General features: G+C 35.7%; 3 protein-coding genes and 1 long non-coding RNA gene across 4 annotated transcripts; 2 read left to right on the plus strand and 2 right to left on the minus strand.

The window, feature by feature from the left end:
- Nucleotides 1–1,085: 1,085 nt before the first annotated feature.
- LOC132154484 ((Lyso)-N-acylphosphatidylethanolamine lipase-like) lies at nt 1,086–6,489 on the minus strand. Its single transcript, XM_059563050.1, has 8 exons — nt 6,322–6,489; nt 5,259–5,347; nt 4,963–5,067; nt 4,596–4,884; nt 4,142–4,326; nt 3,097–3,208; nt 2,836–3,022; nt 1,086–2,738 (listed from the first exon to the last, which is right to left on the minus strand). Exons 1-8 carry the CDS (start codon nt 6,354–6,356, stop codon nt 2,649–2,651), a joined length of 1,092 nt encoding a protein of 363 aa, XP_059419033.1. The 5' UTR covers nt 6,357–6,489; the 3' UTR covers nt 1,086–2,648.
- Nucleotides 6,490–6,875: 386 nt separating this feature from the next.
- Nucleotides 6,876–8,989, plus strand: LOC132154486 (dolichyl-diphosphooligosaccharide--protein glycosyltransferase subunit dad1). The gene is made up of 3 exons (XM_059563052.1): nt 6,876–7,190; nt 7,672–7,804; nt 8,798–8,989. Exons 1-2 carry the CDS (start codon nt 6,980–6,982, stop codon nt 7,800–7,802), a joined length of 342 nt encoding a protein of 113 aa, XP_059419035.1. The 5' UTR covers nt 6,876–6,979; the 3' UTR covers nt 7,803–7,804; nt 8,798–8,989.
- Nucleotides 8,990–9,220: 231 nt separating this feature from the next.
- On the plus strand, nt 9,221–16,317 carry pigr (polymeric immunoglobulin receptor). The gene is made up of 8 exons (XM_059563051.1): nt 9,221–9,373; nt 11,680–12,024; nt 12,871–12,952; nt 13,113–13,339; nt 13,550–13,604; nt 13,693–13,787; nt 13,949–13,998; nt 15,926–16,317. Exons 1-8 carry the CDS (start codon nt 9,325–9,327, stop codon nt 16,004–16,006), a joined length of 984 nt encoding a protein of 327 aa, XP_059419034.1. The 5' UTR covers nt 9,221–9,324; the 3' UTR covers nt 16,007–16,317.
- Nucleotides 10,433–11,000, minus strand: LOC132154126 (uncharacterized). Its single transcript, XR_009437073.1, has 2 exons — nt 10,800–11,000; nt 10,433–10,764 (listed from the first exon to the last, which is right to left on the minus strand). It is a non-coding gene; the product is annotated as an uncharacterized LOC132154126 (long non-coding RNA).
- Nucleotides 16,318–16,608: the final 291 nt, after the last annotated feature.

The following is a 16,608-nucleotide window of genomic DNA, read 5'->3' on the forward strand; positions in this document are numbered from 1 at the left end:
CTCACTCATAAAGTGATTTTATACTTTCCCCCCAGAATCATTTCAGATATGAACAACTAACATTTTGAATACATTAAACATTATTTATGCATTTGTAACTGCAGGTTAAATGCATTCATGTCCTGTATTAAAGATTCTGTGTATATGCATCTAAATGCCACTTCAGATGCAGATTCTGTGCCTTGCATTGCAAACACTAATTTTGTTGATATGGATTTCATTTGATTGTAGTGTTTTATCATTTGAATTTGTTGATTAAATGTAAGAATTTGACACAAAGGATTATGCATACATTTAATTAGGTTAGAAAAATGCCTTGCGAATGTAAAAATGCACATAAAAGGTAAAAATCAATGTAAACTTATTGGAAAAGTTAAATTCCTGCAGACTTACCACCTAACAGAATATGGCACTTTATGGCATATTAGGTTTTTATGAAGGAGATAAAAGTAGTTACATATGTTTGAATTAGGTATGTTTTTTTACAGCATTTTATTAACAACATATTCTGTTTTCTGTTCTGTTCAGAATTCTATTCTGTTTTCTTTTGACAATGTTTCTTTCGCCTGATTTTTTTTCACTCCCTTGTGTTTGAATTTGAACTTATGTCATCTGTGATTAAATGGATTCATTTTCATATCAATTGATTCATACATGGATAGTGTTGAGTGTGTGTGTGTGTGTGTGTGTGTGTGTGTATATATATATATATATATATATACCGTATATATATAATCCTTTTCTGCATTGCACCCCTGCTTCATCTTGTTTCCTAGTCTGGCTTGAATAAATAAATATGTTCGTAATGTCATAGCAGCATGCCACTTATATCATGTTTGCAGTATGGAATCTATAGGATGTATTTTCTGTATTTACCTGCCCTGAAAAACACTGCAGAGTATACATGGTATCTCACAATGAAATGCATTTGATAACTTCCATGTCAAGCATGACAAACAAGTCAGAAATACCAGGTATGATTTTTTTTAAATCAAGAACCATTTTATATTGATTAGAGTGCCACACAATTGTTTTGAGAGACACAATCATATTTGTGGTGTAGTAAGGCCACGCTACTAGTATAGTATACTTCTGTTTGAAACATTTATTTCATACTTTTTCACTCGTCATTTAACAATATCAGGAATTATACTATGCAATGAGCTACTTACTCATTCTCTGATGAAATCAGTTGCATACCTTAAAAAGCTAAATGGTGCATCCAGTGCCTCATTGTGTCACTTAATTCTAATCACAAGATGAATGAGAAAAACTCCCAGAAACAAAATAGAATGCACAGATGATGCATTCAAGAATCGCAAGTAAACACTCACTGCTATGATTGGCTAACAGTTGCAGAGGTTGGCATTTGCTGCACTATTACATCATAAATTGGCACAATACAAAACAAGTCATTTTCTGAGCTTGGTTTCAATAAAAGCTGTTTTTAAACTAACGAGAAAGTTTTGAGTTTTGAAACTTACAGGATGCTTTTATAGTACAATGACTTCTTCGAAGTCAAAAGATCAAGGGAAATTAGATTTCTCAGTTCTCAGCTCGGGATATGTTCAGCTTTATTCTACAACATAATATGCATCAGTGATACTCTATTACTTATGTTTTTAAGCTTTTATGCGTCTTGAAAAAGTAGTTGCTGGTGACTAATTGGGACACGACAAACAGATCAACTCATTTGCTTTTACAGACTCATTTGTGTTTATCACGCTCCTGCAAACTTTTCTAAATGTTTTAAAATAAAGACTATAAGAGGTTTTGGAAACGTAATGGTTGTGACGTTGAAGTCACGTGACTGCGGTGCAGTTCCTTTAGCTAATTTCGCATTTAGGCTTCAGGATTCATAGAAGATGTCTTCATTTTTAAAGATTATCATGATAAACAAAACATGTAAGAATCACAAACTTGGATCAGGGTGACGCTGCACTGATGCCTAAATAGTTATATACATAAAAAGCTTAAATAAATATATAGTACACATGAGATAATCACTATAGCAGTATAAAAAGTCTATAAAGACAAACAAATGCAGACAGGTTCTAAAAACAGACAATAGTTTATAATAATGAATGATTAATTAAATAACTCTTCTTTAAGTCAATATGACTGTCCAATCACTGTCAGTGCATTCATGACACAGTGCATGACTGAAAAGAAATCTGAATGAAACATCCACCTTTGTGAATTTTATTAGTCTGGCTTCCGGTCTCAATGGAATCCAGCTATTTTTAACTGTGCAAAACAGCTTGATATTGCAAATTAGTGTGTCTTACCATATTATTTGAATGTATTATGAACACACTGGCTTGTAGTGCAAAAAGTTTGACCCTTTACTGCACGTTGTCGTTCTTCTGGTTATTTCCCTATAGCAGCTAATGCTTACTTCCACATTGAAGAATAAGATGGAGAGGTTAAAAAAAATACAAACACAACCAGTTTCCACTGAATCCCGCAGTACAATCACTAAGCAATTCCACATTAAAGGCCTCAAACAGTAAAATCAGAATATGAAGCGACAAGGACTGAGAACAGCTTAGCTTTTAAATGTTTCTATCAACCTGATCCCACAAGCACGGAACATACCCCTATCAAAAATACAGATGCATGCACATACAAACCAATGTGCATCATATTTAGTCTACTGTGTTACAAATGCTCTCAACTACTCGGTTGAACTCTTCTGGCTGATCGGCGTAGACGTGATGGGAAGCATCTTTGATCAGCTGTAGAGAGACAAGCCAGTGATTGTATGTCATTTGAAATATTTCCAATCAATGAATTTAAAAAGTGTCCTGCATTGCAAACGCATTCATTTCTCACCGTGACGCTGGTGGGGCTTTTGCCTCTGATCTGAACGACTGTTTTTCCAGTGGAAGGGTCCACCCAGGACAGCGCGCCGTACAGTATGCTAACGGGCATCGACGGGGGCAGCAGATGAACACGCTGAACCATCGGCCTCTTGGCCCAGCCGATCGACTCAACCATGGCTTTGAAACCCACCTCACCACTGAGAGGAAAAGACAATTCAATATACAGTTTCTTCTGCATCTTCAGGAGAATGCATGTGTAGAACGACTGTACCTCGGGTTCTGAGCGTTACAGTGGTAAATGTACTGCGTCATGGTGTCGTCATCAAACAGATTCTCAAACTTCCTCTTGAAGTCGGGACGGAATCTGTTCACCAGCCCTGGACCTGCATGAACACATGTGACATGATGATGTCTTGAATAACATCACCTTCATACAAAGTGAATCTTCAAATGCTCATCTCCTCATGTCCCAAAACCTAGTAAGCTGCCCACACAGACAGTATTTTAAGACATTAAATTAAGAGAAAAGTAGCATTAGTTACCCAGTCTGAGGCATAATCACTTATGATACATGAAGAAGTCAATCTCATAATGCATTGTGATGATTTCTTACTAGAAACAGGAAGTATGACAATATGAACCCAGTTCTGTCAACACTGCATTAGCACCCTAATAAACATTGTATACATTTAAAAATCTAGCTTATTATTTATAAAGCTCTGAATGGTTTAGCTTTTCAAGCTCCCTTATATCAAGCTCTAAAATACTGTATTAGGTAGAAAATGCTGCTTGTAAGTAAAAAAAAAACTAATTAGAAAAACACATTCTTAAATTCATTCTAATAAAAACATTTAAACCAAGTTTATTCAATTAATTTGAATTCTTTTAGAATTAATAATTATGTTGAAAAATTATGAAACGATTTACATATTTCTAAAACGTGTGTCTTTTATCAGGTATAAAATGCTATTTCTGAGTAAAAAATTATTAACACTAATCACCAATATAAAATAAAAGTGTAAATCATAAAGAACACTCCATTATTAAAATTACGGAATTTATTATTTATAATTATTTTACTATACTGATACTGCTAGTTTTTGAAAAAAAAATTAATTAATAGCATGAGTATCAGAAATCTAGATGTTCTTCATATATTGTCTATAATATAGCTTATTTTATTACTGTCAAAGACTATTAAAATCAGTAGTGAGTTGAATATCCTGTGGATCTTATGAATATTATCCCAGTTATTATTTCAGTTGGTATGCTAGTTAGTGGACAGTAACACAGCTTCATCATGGTCTGATACTCACCCCAGGGTCCGGCTGCTCTGAAGATGGCCAGTGGGTTGAAGAGGACGAACACTGACACCAGAGCTTTCACCCAGCGAGACGGCGAGACCCTTTTATCCTCGGACACTTGACCTCCTGACCCCTCGAACTGAGGCTGAGGTCGCTCAGGGAAACCCCACGCGTCCACCAGGATGAGGTGACTCACTCTAGTGGACAGAAACACAACTGCTGTCAACATCGTATTCAGTATATTAACAATTGTAACATGGTCCACATATTTTTTAATAAATCTATATATAAATTATATTCATCATAAAAAAACTGTGTGTGCATAATATCTGCATAATATCATTTGTGATCCATGAAATGATTTTAGAATGAAGTAAGAGTGAGAAGATGATAGCCATTTTTAGAAACTATTTCTATTATTGCAATTTAATTTAATTTAATTTACTGCATAGGCTTTTTTAGATACCTTTCTGGATATTGGATTGTATAGGATGTTGCAAGGTAACCACCCAAGCTGTGTCCCAGTAGGATCATGCGCTCCAGCCCCAGTGATTGTCTCCACTGCTCAATTGAAGTAACAAACTGCTCCTCAGCCAATGAGGCATCAGACGGGAATGACGGGTGAGAGCTGCGACCGAAGCCCAGCAGGTCAAAGGCGTAGATGGGTCGAGAATGACTCAAAGCGTCCAGGTTATGGATCCAGAGACCGACACCTCCTCCAAACCCATGGATCATCACTAGAGGTGTCTGAGCAACTATAGAGAGGGACAGAGGCTTGGTTAAGTGTGCAAAACTCTTACGCAGAAACTGTCCAACAAGATTAGAAACTATACCTTGGTCTGTATGCTTGCGTGCTGATTTATTGGTGACTTTAAGGGTCCATATTCTGTTTTGATTTGGCAAAGTCACATATCTAGACCAAACGTCATTTTTGATATCTGAACCACAGGCAGGATAGGCGTATTGGTAAAAATTAAGATAAAATACAATAAAATAAAATATTATTATAGGATAAAATATAATAATAGGACAAAAAAATTATATTAATATAATATCAGTTATATTCTGAATAAAATATTATAATAGGATAACATTTCTAAATATTATAAAGGGACAGTGAGGATCTTACAGGCAAGGATTTTAGCTTCGGCTGTTTTCAGTAATGACATGGATGTTGGTCTCCAAGAGGGCCACCAAGACCAGTTCCCAGAGGTCTGCCTGAAGAAAGAGATCATTATAAACTCAGTGAATGGATGAGAACAGCAGGAAGGACTATGAGACGGTCTATATCATCCGTCTGTGAACAAACAAAGCTACTTTATCTGCCTTTATACACAGAACAAGCCTGTCACCTGCTGCCAGTAAAACCAGAATTAATAATGCTTTGAGGGCATAATTCATACACAAGCACACAAAAGAAATAATAAATAAATAAAGATTTAAGTACTGCTAGGAGCACCACTTTAATATTTAATATATATATATATATATATATATATATATATATATATATATATATATATATATATATATTGTAACTGTATACTGTAGACCATGTGAATCAAAGTTGCCATTAGCGCTAAAACTTACATTTTAGTTAAGACAAAAAATGTTACGTTTGGAGATTCACTTTATTATAAAATATTTTTTATTTATGCTATGTACTGTATATCATATTAATAAGAGGTGCCATTGACATTTAAATTAAAACTTTAATCTTAATTTTAAAGATGGATATTCCTATAAGCAATAATTAGACAGAAAAGTTAATCTGTAAATTATTTTAGGAACATCACTTTATTATAATTTAATTTTTATGGGCTGCACTTTATACCATAGGAAAGGAAGTTGTCATTAGCATTTAAATTTAAATTTAGTCTTAAATAATAAAAAAATAACACTACTATAAGGAATAATACTAACACATAAAGGTTAATCTGTAAATGATTGTAATTATTTAGTTAAAAAACGAGCCATCACGATGTAACAGCTTAGCATGACTTTGCATGACGTTATGTCATAAAAGAGCACGTATGAATAATTTTATCACTTCATATCAATCATTCACAGCCGGGATTTTGAAATGGTCACATGATAAACAGTGTGTTTCATAATAAAATAAACTTCATGTTACATGAGCGACTCATATCTCATGTCTGTATTATGATCATATATTCAGATTCGGTACTCACTCTTTGTCAGTCTCGTCTTGCATTGCGGGAGACATTAGTATAAAACATAATACAATAAAAATCCACCACGATAGACTGGCATACTTTAGATTCGTGTATTCGCTATACCGGTTCTGTCACACAGAGAGTCACTTTAAAGGCCCGTGTTTGTGTTTTGTAACACTGACGTCAGTGACGTTGTTAAAGGAGCCGCGCAACAAAAATAAAAGAAAAGGGTGAAATGTCATAAATCTTAATTTGTAAGCAGATTTATATTGAAATATTGATGTTTCAAACGTCAGTGTACTAATAATGAATACTAATAATATGTATTAATCATTGCTCTGATTTTTTTGAGGGTAATTAAATATTTTTTTATTTATTTAATTAGGTAATTATTTTATTTATTTTTCTTTTTTTAAACCATACTTCTTTTGCTTCACAGTTGTCTCCGGTTGTTCTGAGTGGATTTTACACTGGGAGAAAATTGGGATGTGGGATGTATTTAATTTCTTTGCATTAAACCAACACGAACGCTGCACGAGCACCGGAACTAAAATACACCTGCAGTTCCACTGGGGGAACATTTAGAGGACGCACAACTGTCTCTCTCTTACACGTCATTTATTTCCTCGCTGCTTGATTTCCAGGGTTTCTGTGCACATTTCCTGCAGAAATCATGTCCAATTCGGTATTTTCCGTTATATCGCGTTTTGTGGAGGAGTACAGGAGCAGCACACCGAACAAGCTGAAGATGATCGACGCGTATCTGCTGTATATTCTGCTAACCGGAGTGTTCCAGTTCCTGTACTGTGTGCTGGTGGGAACCTTCCCCTTCAACAGCTTCTTGTCTGGATTCATCTCATGTGTGGGATCCTTCATTCTGGCTGGTATTTACACTACTTAATCATATATAACAAGTATTAAAACATTTTATATGTGTATTTCATGTTATGTATGTATGTATGTTTGGAATGTATGCATCCTGCGTGTATAACATCATTACATTTAAATGTTTTTTTTTTCAGAGAATAATATAACTGTATCTTTAATATTTCTCATACATACACTATTGTATTACAATAATATATTTTTTACATTTAAATGTGTATTGTTTTATTATTTTATACTATAATACATTTGCAGTATAGTTCATTGTTTATTTATTATGTAAAAATCATACATAAAACCATTAAAAACTGCAAGTGTGCATATATTTATTTACCAGAAAGCTAAATTATAATTGGTATGGGTCAAACATGACAACATCTTTTTAATAGCTTGAACTGCTTTCACCAACTTCACTAAACAATGTTCATATTTCCAGGTCTTGTTTGTTGATGATTTGTGTCTTTGATCTTCTATCTTTAGTCTGTCTTCGCATCCAGATCAACCCTCAGAATAAGAGAGATTTCCTGACAGTCTCTCCTGAGAGAGCCTTCGCCGATTTCCTCTTTGCTCACACCATTCTGCATTTAGTGATCGTCAATTTTGTTGGCTGAAGGTGAGCATCTGCTCCGTGGCTCTCACAGCAGGTGGATGTGTGTAAACAGTCGCTCCTAATCAATGTTTTAACTTCACTTTCATGTGTCTGATGTTCACGTTCACACACTAGCATGACATCAGTAATGTACTGATTATATTGCCGTTTCTCACACTGGACAGTTGCCTGAATGGTTTACTGGTTTTTTATTTAAGTCCTGTTCACACTTCACACGTTATCTTTTAACTGTAATTTACCACTTAAGACTGTATGTGTCAAAGGGGCTCATGTCTCATAGTTCAGGCAACAAAAAAAAAAAGAAAGAAAAGAGGTCCAAAATAGCAGATATGTATCATGCCCGGATCCCTTAAAAAGAAAAAATCCATCCATTTCCAGCACTCTTTTCGCGGATAGTCATGTTAGCATATGCTCGATGCGCCCTCTTGTGGCCTCAGGAGAAAAGCCATAAGATTTTCTTTTTCACTAACTGAAATTATGCATTTTAAATTCGGATTTCAATCATATCGAAGCACAAAATTCGAAATTAGTTTTTCAGCAATTTTGACAACCCTAGTATAAACTAATTTCTTTAAGCTCTCTAACTGACACATAATAAACCCTCAGTTGCCTAATATAGAAAACTGACCGGATACAGCGGTACATACTTCCTCCTTTGTGTCATGTATTAATTTTTGTATGTACGCAGTGGTTCAGAACTGCCTGAGGTTAACATTTATTGCTTAATTCCGCATTCTGTGTTCATGTTCCTTGAAGACAGACTTTCATTTGCCATTCATTTAGAGATATGTCGATCTGATGTAATGTCATTATAATCATCAAACTGCCAATAATCTGTCTTAATCCCTGTGAAAGACATAATTAGAGCAGGACTGATGCATATCCCAAAGCCGATATATATCTATATTTTTCTGTTTGCCTGATAAGTGTCTGACTTTTATTTTGACAACAGAATATGTTTGACCAGCTCTGATGAATCATGTTTGTCTTTCACAGATTTGAAGACCAAAGGCTGCAGCTCGAGTACAAAACAGCTACAAACAAACAACTGTCTGCAGATCTCTCAATGTCAATCTATGTTTTGACAGAACTGTCATTTATGATACGTTCTTGTCTTGTTTCTTCATTTTTCTACTTTTGTAAAACTCTCTGCAAGTTGTTGAAATGAATGAAATGGCTTTAAAATTCGGTGATCCTGTGGTTTTATTTCATGTAACAGAAAGGTAATCCAATTTGAAGTAAATCTTTGTGTTTGAGATATTTAAAAAAAGTAACACTGAAAAATAAAAATTTTATTTTATCAGTGTAAATGAAATTAGAAGCAGAGTTGTGTATAACGTTATAGGCCACAGTCTTATGCTGTTTTGACAATTGCAGTCTGGTGCACAAATGGTTAAAAAAAAGAAAAAACCTCCCACATCTGGACATAGTTTAGGCAGAAGGAAGTGGGAGTGAATAAAGAAATATTCCTTTTCACATCAGTTGTCTTTAGTAAGAGGGCCTTCTCTCACTCCACCTCAGCGATGACTCTTCTGCTTCTTCTAATCGTTCTCGTTCTTAGTGATCTGCCAGGTGAGCTTTACTCATTCCTTTCACAAACACAGATGCTGAAAAACAACTGGCTGTTTTAAGACATCTTAGACCGTTTAAAAAAGACAATCTGCAGCTAGAATTGATAATGCGTCAGAACTTCCTGTTCTGAAGATTACATTTGAACAGTTTGCAGTTTTAAAAGCCAGAATGGAAATGTTTCTAACAGCAGCTAGATGAGTTTTCAGATGAAGGAAAACACCGTGAACAAGATTCCTTAAGGTATTTTTTGAGTGCTGTCTATTAACTTCCAAATTTAGTGTTTTAAATCAAGTTTTTTTTATTTTCAAGAGATTTTTTAGTTGTTGTTGCTTGACTTGTTTTTATGGAAGTTTGATGAACAACAACTGGTGTATTTCATTAGTTACAGTGTTGTTCAAAATAATAGCAGTACAATGTGACTAACAAGAATAATCCAGGTTTTTAGTATATTTTTTATTGCTACATGGCAAACAAGTTACCAGTAGGTGCAGTAGATTCTCAGAAAACAAACAAGACCCAGCATTCATGATATGAACGATTGTTAGGCTGTGCAATTGGGCAATTAGTTGAAAGGTGAATGTTAAAAAAAAAAATAGTAGTGTCTGCCGTTGACTGGCTTTTTTTATATCACCCCACAAATTCTTGATTGGATTAAGGTCCGGGGATTGGGCTGGCCACTCCATAACATTAATTTTATTGGTTTGGAGCCAAGACTTTGCTTGTTTAATAGTGTGTTTGGGGTCATTGTCTTGTTGAAACAACCATTTCAAGGCCATGTCCTCTTCAGCATAAGGCAACATGACCTATTCAAGTATTTTGGCATATGAAAACTGATCTATGATCCCAGGTATGTGATAATTAGGCCCAACACCATAGTAGGAGAAACAGGCCCATATCATGATGCTTGGACCACAATGCTTCACTGTCCTCACTGTGTTCTGTGGCTTGAATTCAGATTTTGGGGGTCGTCTCACAAACTGTGGCCCTTGGACCCAAAAAGAAAAATTTTACTCTCATCAGTCCACAAAATGTTCCTCCATTTCTCTTTAGGCCAGTTGATTCTTTGGCAAATTGTAACCTCTTCTGCACATGCCTTTTTTTTAACAGAGGCACTTTGCGGGGGATTCTTGAAAATAGATTAGCTTCACATAGACGTCTTCTAACTGTCACAGTACTTACAGGTAACTCCAGGCTGTCTTTGATCATCCTGAGCTGATCATTGGCTGAGCCTTTGCCATTCTGGTTATTCTTCGATCCATTTTGATGGTTGTCTTCAGTTTTCTTCCACATCTCTCTGGTTTTGCTCTCCATTTTAAGGCACTGGAGATCATTTTAGCTGAACAGCCTATAATATTTTGCACCTCTATATAGGTTTTCCCCTCTCTAATCAACTTTTTAATCAAAGTACACTGTTCTTCTGAACAACGTCTTGAACGACCCATTTTCCTCAGGCTTTCAAATGCATATTCAACATGTGCTGGCTTCATCCTTAAATAGGGGCCACCTGATTAGCACCTGTTTTTTTCACAAAATTGATGACTTCAGTGATTGAATGCCACACTGCTATTTTTTTTAACATTCACTTTTCAACTAATTGCCCAGTTGCACAGCCTTAAGAGCGTGCATATCATGAATGCTGGGTTTGTTTTCTGAGAATCTACTGCACCTACTGGTAACTTGTTTGCCATGTAGCAATAAAAATATACAAAAGAAACCTGGATTAATCACATTGTACTGCTATTATTTTGAACAATACTGTAAATGAAAAACTGAAAGCAAATAAACTGGCAGTGAAAAGCAGGCCTGTTGGCCACAATCAGCCATTTCTGGCACAATTTCAATAATTTCAAGTTGCTCAGGGTAAAACATCTCTTGAGTTTTAGCTTTTAAAGAAAGTTTATTCTACTCTGCAGTACAATGAGGAACACACATTATTATATGATTAGACTATGCTTTATTAATTAGTTTATTTATTTATTTATTTTGCTCTTATGAATGTAAATGAGACCATCAACTAAGATTAATAAATGCTGTAGAAGGATTGTTCTTGCTTAGATCATGTTAACTAAAGTAGTTAACTAACATTAACTAATGGACCATTATTCTAAAGTGTTCCCAGATTTCTCACTTATGTTATGACATATTTGTATTTAAGCATGTATTTGAATGCAGCACATCTGATTACTGTTGTTAGACTTTATTGCTGCATAGGCTGATAATATTACTGCTATTCATTAAGTCTAGACTAGAGTATGTGTTGAACTGTTCAGGATCTGCCCATGATCTTCTGGTGTCCTTCTTTTTAGGTTATCTCTGCACAGTGAGCACTGTTGGAGATCTGTCTGTCCTGGAGGGTCAGTCCGTCACTGTTCCGTGTCACTATAACCCGCAGTACATCAGTCACGTGAAGTACTGGTGTCATGGCCGGATGAGGGAGTTCTGCACGAGCCTCGCGCGCACCGATGAGCTCGAATCAGCCCCTAACGGGAGTGGAAGGGTGACGATCGCGGACGACCCCACGCAGCACGTGTTCACCGTCAGCATGCGCGAGCTGACGGAGGAGGACTCGGGCTGGTACTGGTGCGGGGTGGAGCTCGGGGGGATGTGGGTGGCTGACAGCACTGCATCCCTGTATATCAGCGTCATTCAAGGTAAGGGGAAACAACACGGGAGTAATTTAATTGTAAATAAAAAATATGTATTTTTTGATACCCGCCCACACATTACTTTAACATGCATCATTACAAAATAATATTAACTAGCAAAGGATATCTTAGTAAAAACATGATTGCTATTAGAGATGCACTCGTCGAGAATTCAATTGAAACTTGAGAACGTTCGGGACATATTTCAAATTTCCAGAAGAAAATTAAGTCTTTAACCATATTAAGAGTTTTGAATTTATTATTAACCAAGCAAGAACAATCGGATTCCCACAACTGTAATATATAAACAAACAAACAAATAAATAAAGATATATTTGTTATAACTCAAATTTTTTTTACCTTAAAATAATGTGTACATTAAGAGGACAATGTGCTTACTTTAATTAATGCTGATTCAAAATGAAATTACATTTTTTTTGTTTTTTGGTGGAGTGTGGAAATTTTCTATAATTTTGTCTATAATATTTCTTCTATAAATTTAGAAATTAACTAATAATAATAACATTATTAATAAAATATTTATAAATATTTTATATATTATGCAAGTATTTCTTGCGCTTCCTTTAATTTATGCTGACTTGAAATAATGTAAAAACTGAGAATTTGGTAGGGAACAATTATAAAATATAATTTTATATTATTATTGTTGTTGTTTTCATGCCAATTAAGCAAATTTCCCCCAAAATGAAAATATATGTTGAATAATGAAATAAAATATATATTTCCTTTTGGAATGTTAGGGTTATCTGTTTAGAGTATCTCTTAATAATTTGAAGGTTAATAATAATTCTTTGTGAAGCTGTTTGTTAGTCAGTGGTTGTTGTGCTGCAGGTATATCAGTGGTGAGCAGTGAGCTGAGTGCAGATGAAGGCAGCAGCATCACTGTTCATTTTCTCTACAGTAAAACCCTCAGGTAACCTACTGTACATCTTCAACAGACCCATGATCTAAGAGATGCAAGATGTGTGAATATCACATAGCTTGCAATATATTTTTAACCTATAAAGTGTTTATATTACATATGTAATTTTGTTAATATTTTTGACATTTTCACATCATTATTCTCCCTGCAGGTCCAGTGAGAAGCGGTGGTGTCGCAGTGGGAACTTGAACTCCTGCATGGTGACGGACTCTGAAGGAACATTCAGCAGCAGAAACGTGTTCATGCATGATGACAGGAACAGCATGTTGACGGTGACGATGCAGCAGCTGGAGATGAGAGACTCAGGCTGGTACTGGTGTGGAGCTGGTCAACAGAAGGTGGCTGTTCATGTGTCAGTCACACCACAAACCACAACACGTATGTCACACACATTGCAGCTGACATTCATACTACAAAAACGTACTTACAACACGAGTGCTGTATACTTATGGCAAAAAAGAGAAACCTATTGGAACAGGTTGCTTGTGGCACATTGCTATGTAGATTCTGCCACGCTGCATCGCTGACCTATTGCATAAAAACAGTTCTGCTCAACACTGTTGCATTTGATTTCTGTCCTTATGCCAGTGAGCACAACAGTCAAGAATCAAGAATCTGTAATGAGCTCAAATGATCCTCACAGGTGACCCCCTGCTCTACACCTGAACTTCTCTGTGTAATTCATCATGGTATAGTTCTTGGTATCTGACTAACACATCATGTCTGTTCAGGCGTCCTGTTTGGGAGACTCCTCTTGTGGTGTGTGGGGTCGTATTGCTGGTCCTGATTGTTTTTTTGGCACTTTGGAAGTTGCGGCAGCTATGTAGTAAGTTTCCAAGGTTATTTGTAATTTAAAATTTTTTTTGTATAAATAAATTTAATTATTATGCATTTGTTTTCCTTAATTCAACCTCATTTAAATTTTGAATAAAAAGTATGCATTATAATGTTCCTGGGCATTTTTTTTCTCTTTGTCTCATTTTGCAGAGAATAAGCAGAAACATCGAGGGACAAATGAAATGAATGATAATCTCACAGTCAGTGCAGTTTATGCTATTTTACTGTCAACATTAAATCATAAAAGACCCTATTTACCTTCTCAATGTACAAACCTGTTTCCAAAAAAGTTGGGACATTGTACAAATTGTGAGTAAAAAAAGAAATGGAATAATTTACAATTCTCATAAACTTATATTTTATTCACAATAAAATAGAGATAACATATCAAATGTTGAAATGTCATACAAAATATTGGCTCATTTTGGATTTCATGAGAACTACACATTCCAAAAAAGTTGGGACAGGTAGCAACAAGAGGCTGGAAAAGTAAAATGTACATATAAGGAACAGCTGGAGGATCAATTTGCAACTTATTAGGTCAATTGGCAACATGATTGGGTATAAAAAGAGCCTCTCAGAGTGCCAGTGTCTCTCAGAAGTCAAGATGGGCAGAGGATCACTGATTCCCCAAATGCTGCTGCAAAAAATAGTGGAGCAATATCAGAAAGGAGTTTCTCAGAGAAAATTTGCAAAGAGTTTGAAGTTATCATCATCTACAGTGCATAATATCATCCAAAGATTCAGAGAATCTGGAACCATCTCTTTGCATACTGGATGCCCGTGATCTTCGGGCTCTTAGACGGCACTGCATCACATACAGGAATACTACTGTGATGGAAATCACAACATGGGCTCAGGAATACTTCCAGAAAACATTGTCAGTGAACACTATCCACCGTGCGATTGGCCGTTGCCGGCTAAAACTCTATAGGTCAAAAAGAAGCCATATCTAAACATGATCCAGAAGCGCAGGTGTTTTCTCTGGGCCAAGGCTCATTTAAAATGGACTGTGGCAAAGTGGAAAACTGTTCTGTGGTCAGACAAATCAAAATTTAAAGTTATTTTTGGAAAACTGGGACATCATCCGGACTAAAGAGGACAAGAACAACCCAAGTTGTTATCAGCGCTCAGTTCAGAAGCCTGCATCTCTGATTGTATGGGGTTGCATGAGTGTGTGTGGCATGGGCAGCCTACACATCTGGAAAGGCACCATCAATGCTGAAAGGTATATCCAAGTTCTATAAAAACATATGCTCCCATCCAGATGTCGTCTCTTTCAGGGAAGACCTTGCATTTTCCAACATGACAATGCCAGACCACATACTGCATCAATGGCTGCGTAGAAGAAGGATCCGGGTACTGAAATGGCCAGCCTGGAGTCCAGATCTTTCATCCATAGAAAACATTTGGTGCATCATAAAGAGGAAGATGCGACAAAGAAGACCTAAGACAGATGAGCAACTAGAAGCATGTATTAGACAAGAATGGGACAATATTCCTATTCCTAAACTTGAGCAACTTGTCTCCTCAGTCCCAAGACGTTTGTGGACTGTTATAAAAAGAAGAGGGGAAGCCACACAGTGGTAAACATGGCCTTGTCCCAACTTTTTTGAGATGCGATGATGCCATGAAATTTTCCCTTAAAATGATACATTTTCTCAGTTTAAACATTTGAAATGTCATCTATGTTGTATTCTGAATAAGATATTGAAATTTGAAACTTCCACATCATTGCATTCTGCTTTTATTCACAATTTGTAGTGTCCTAACTTTTTTGGAAACAGATAACAGGTTTATTATAAGATGATAATTCTTCACTTGGAAATAATGAGAAATTTTATGCTGTCTATACAGTGTAGTGAATTAAATTAAAAATGAGATATTATGCTTTTGAAAATAATGAAGTAAAATTTTACTTTTCCCAGAACGAAAATACAAGTAAAAATGCATTTTCCTGCTTTAAGGAAAAAAAAAAACATACATATAGTTGCTTTAATAAGAAATTACATAATGGAGTGCAATGCAAATATTTACCACAGATCCACAGCTCATGATGATGTTGTGTCTGGTGTCCAATTGTGAGAAAATGTTTTCTGCTGTATTTGATATTTCACTCGTTTTCAGATGTGTCCATGGAGAGAAGGAGACTATAAGAACACCTCTGTGATTTTCCTGAACGCTCCAGCTCAGGTCCAGATGCTCTAACAGAGGAGCCTCATGATGGGAAACACCAAACTCATGGACATTCATGAAGATGAAGAAGATCATAAAGTGATCTGATGGACACTTTGACTCTTCAAGTCTCTTTATGAAGTCTAAGAGAGTCCTACAGACTGGAGAAATGGAAAACTGGTCTAATATTTGACATTCCTTCATATTTAACAGGAAGATCATCTTTCATTGTAATGCATTTTTTTCTTTTCTTGTATTTCCAGTGTGGGGCGAAGTACACAAATCAAGTACTTGAGTTAAAGTACATATACGTATAATAAAATATTACTCCAGTAAAAGTAAAATTACTCCTTTTTCAATTTTACTCAAGTGAAAGTACAAAAGTACTCTATTTCTATGGACTTAAGTAAAAAAGTACCGAAAGATAGATTTAGATTGAATTCTTCAAAGTATCTTGGAGAGGTGAGGTGTCCAAGTCACAACATTTAACTACTGGGGTGCCTCAGGGCTCAGTTCTTGGACCACTTCTCTTCTCTGTCTACATGGCATCATTAGGTTCTGTCATTCAGAAACATGGCTTTTCATACCACTGCTATGCTGATGACACTCAACTCTACCTCTCATTCCATCCCGAT

The sequence above is a fragment of the Carassius carassius genome, chromosome 12 (assembly GCF_963082965.1).
Source record: "Carassius carassius chromosome 12, fCarCar2.1, whole genome shotgun sequence".
Classification (NCBI taxonomy): Eukaryota; Metazoa; Chordata; class Actinopteri; order Cypriniformes; family Cyprinidae; genus Carassius; species Carassius carassius.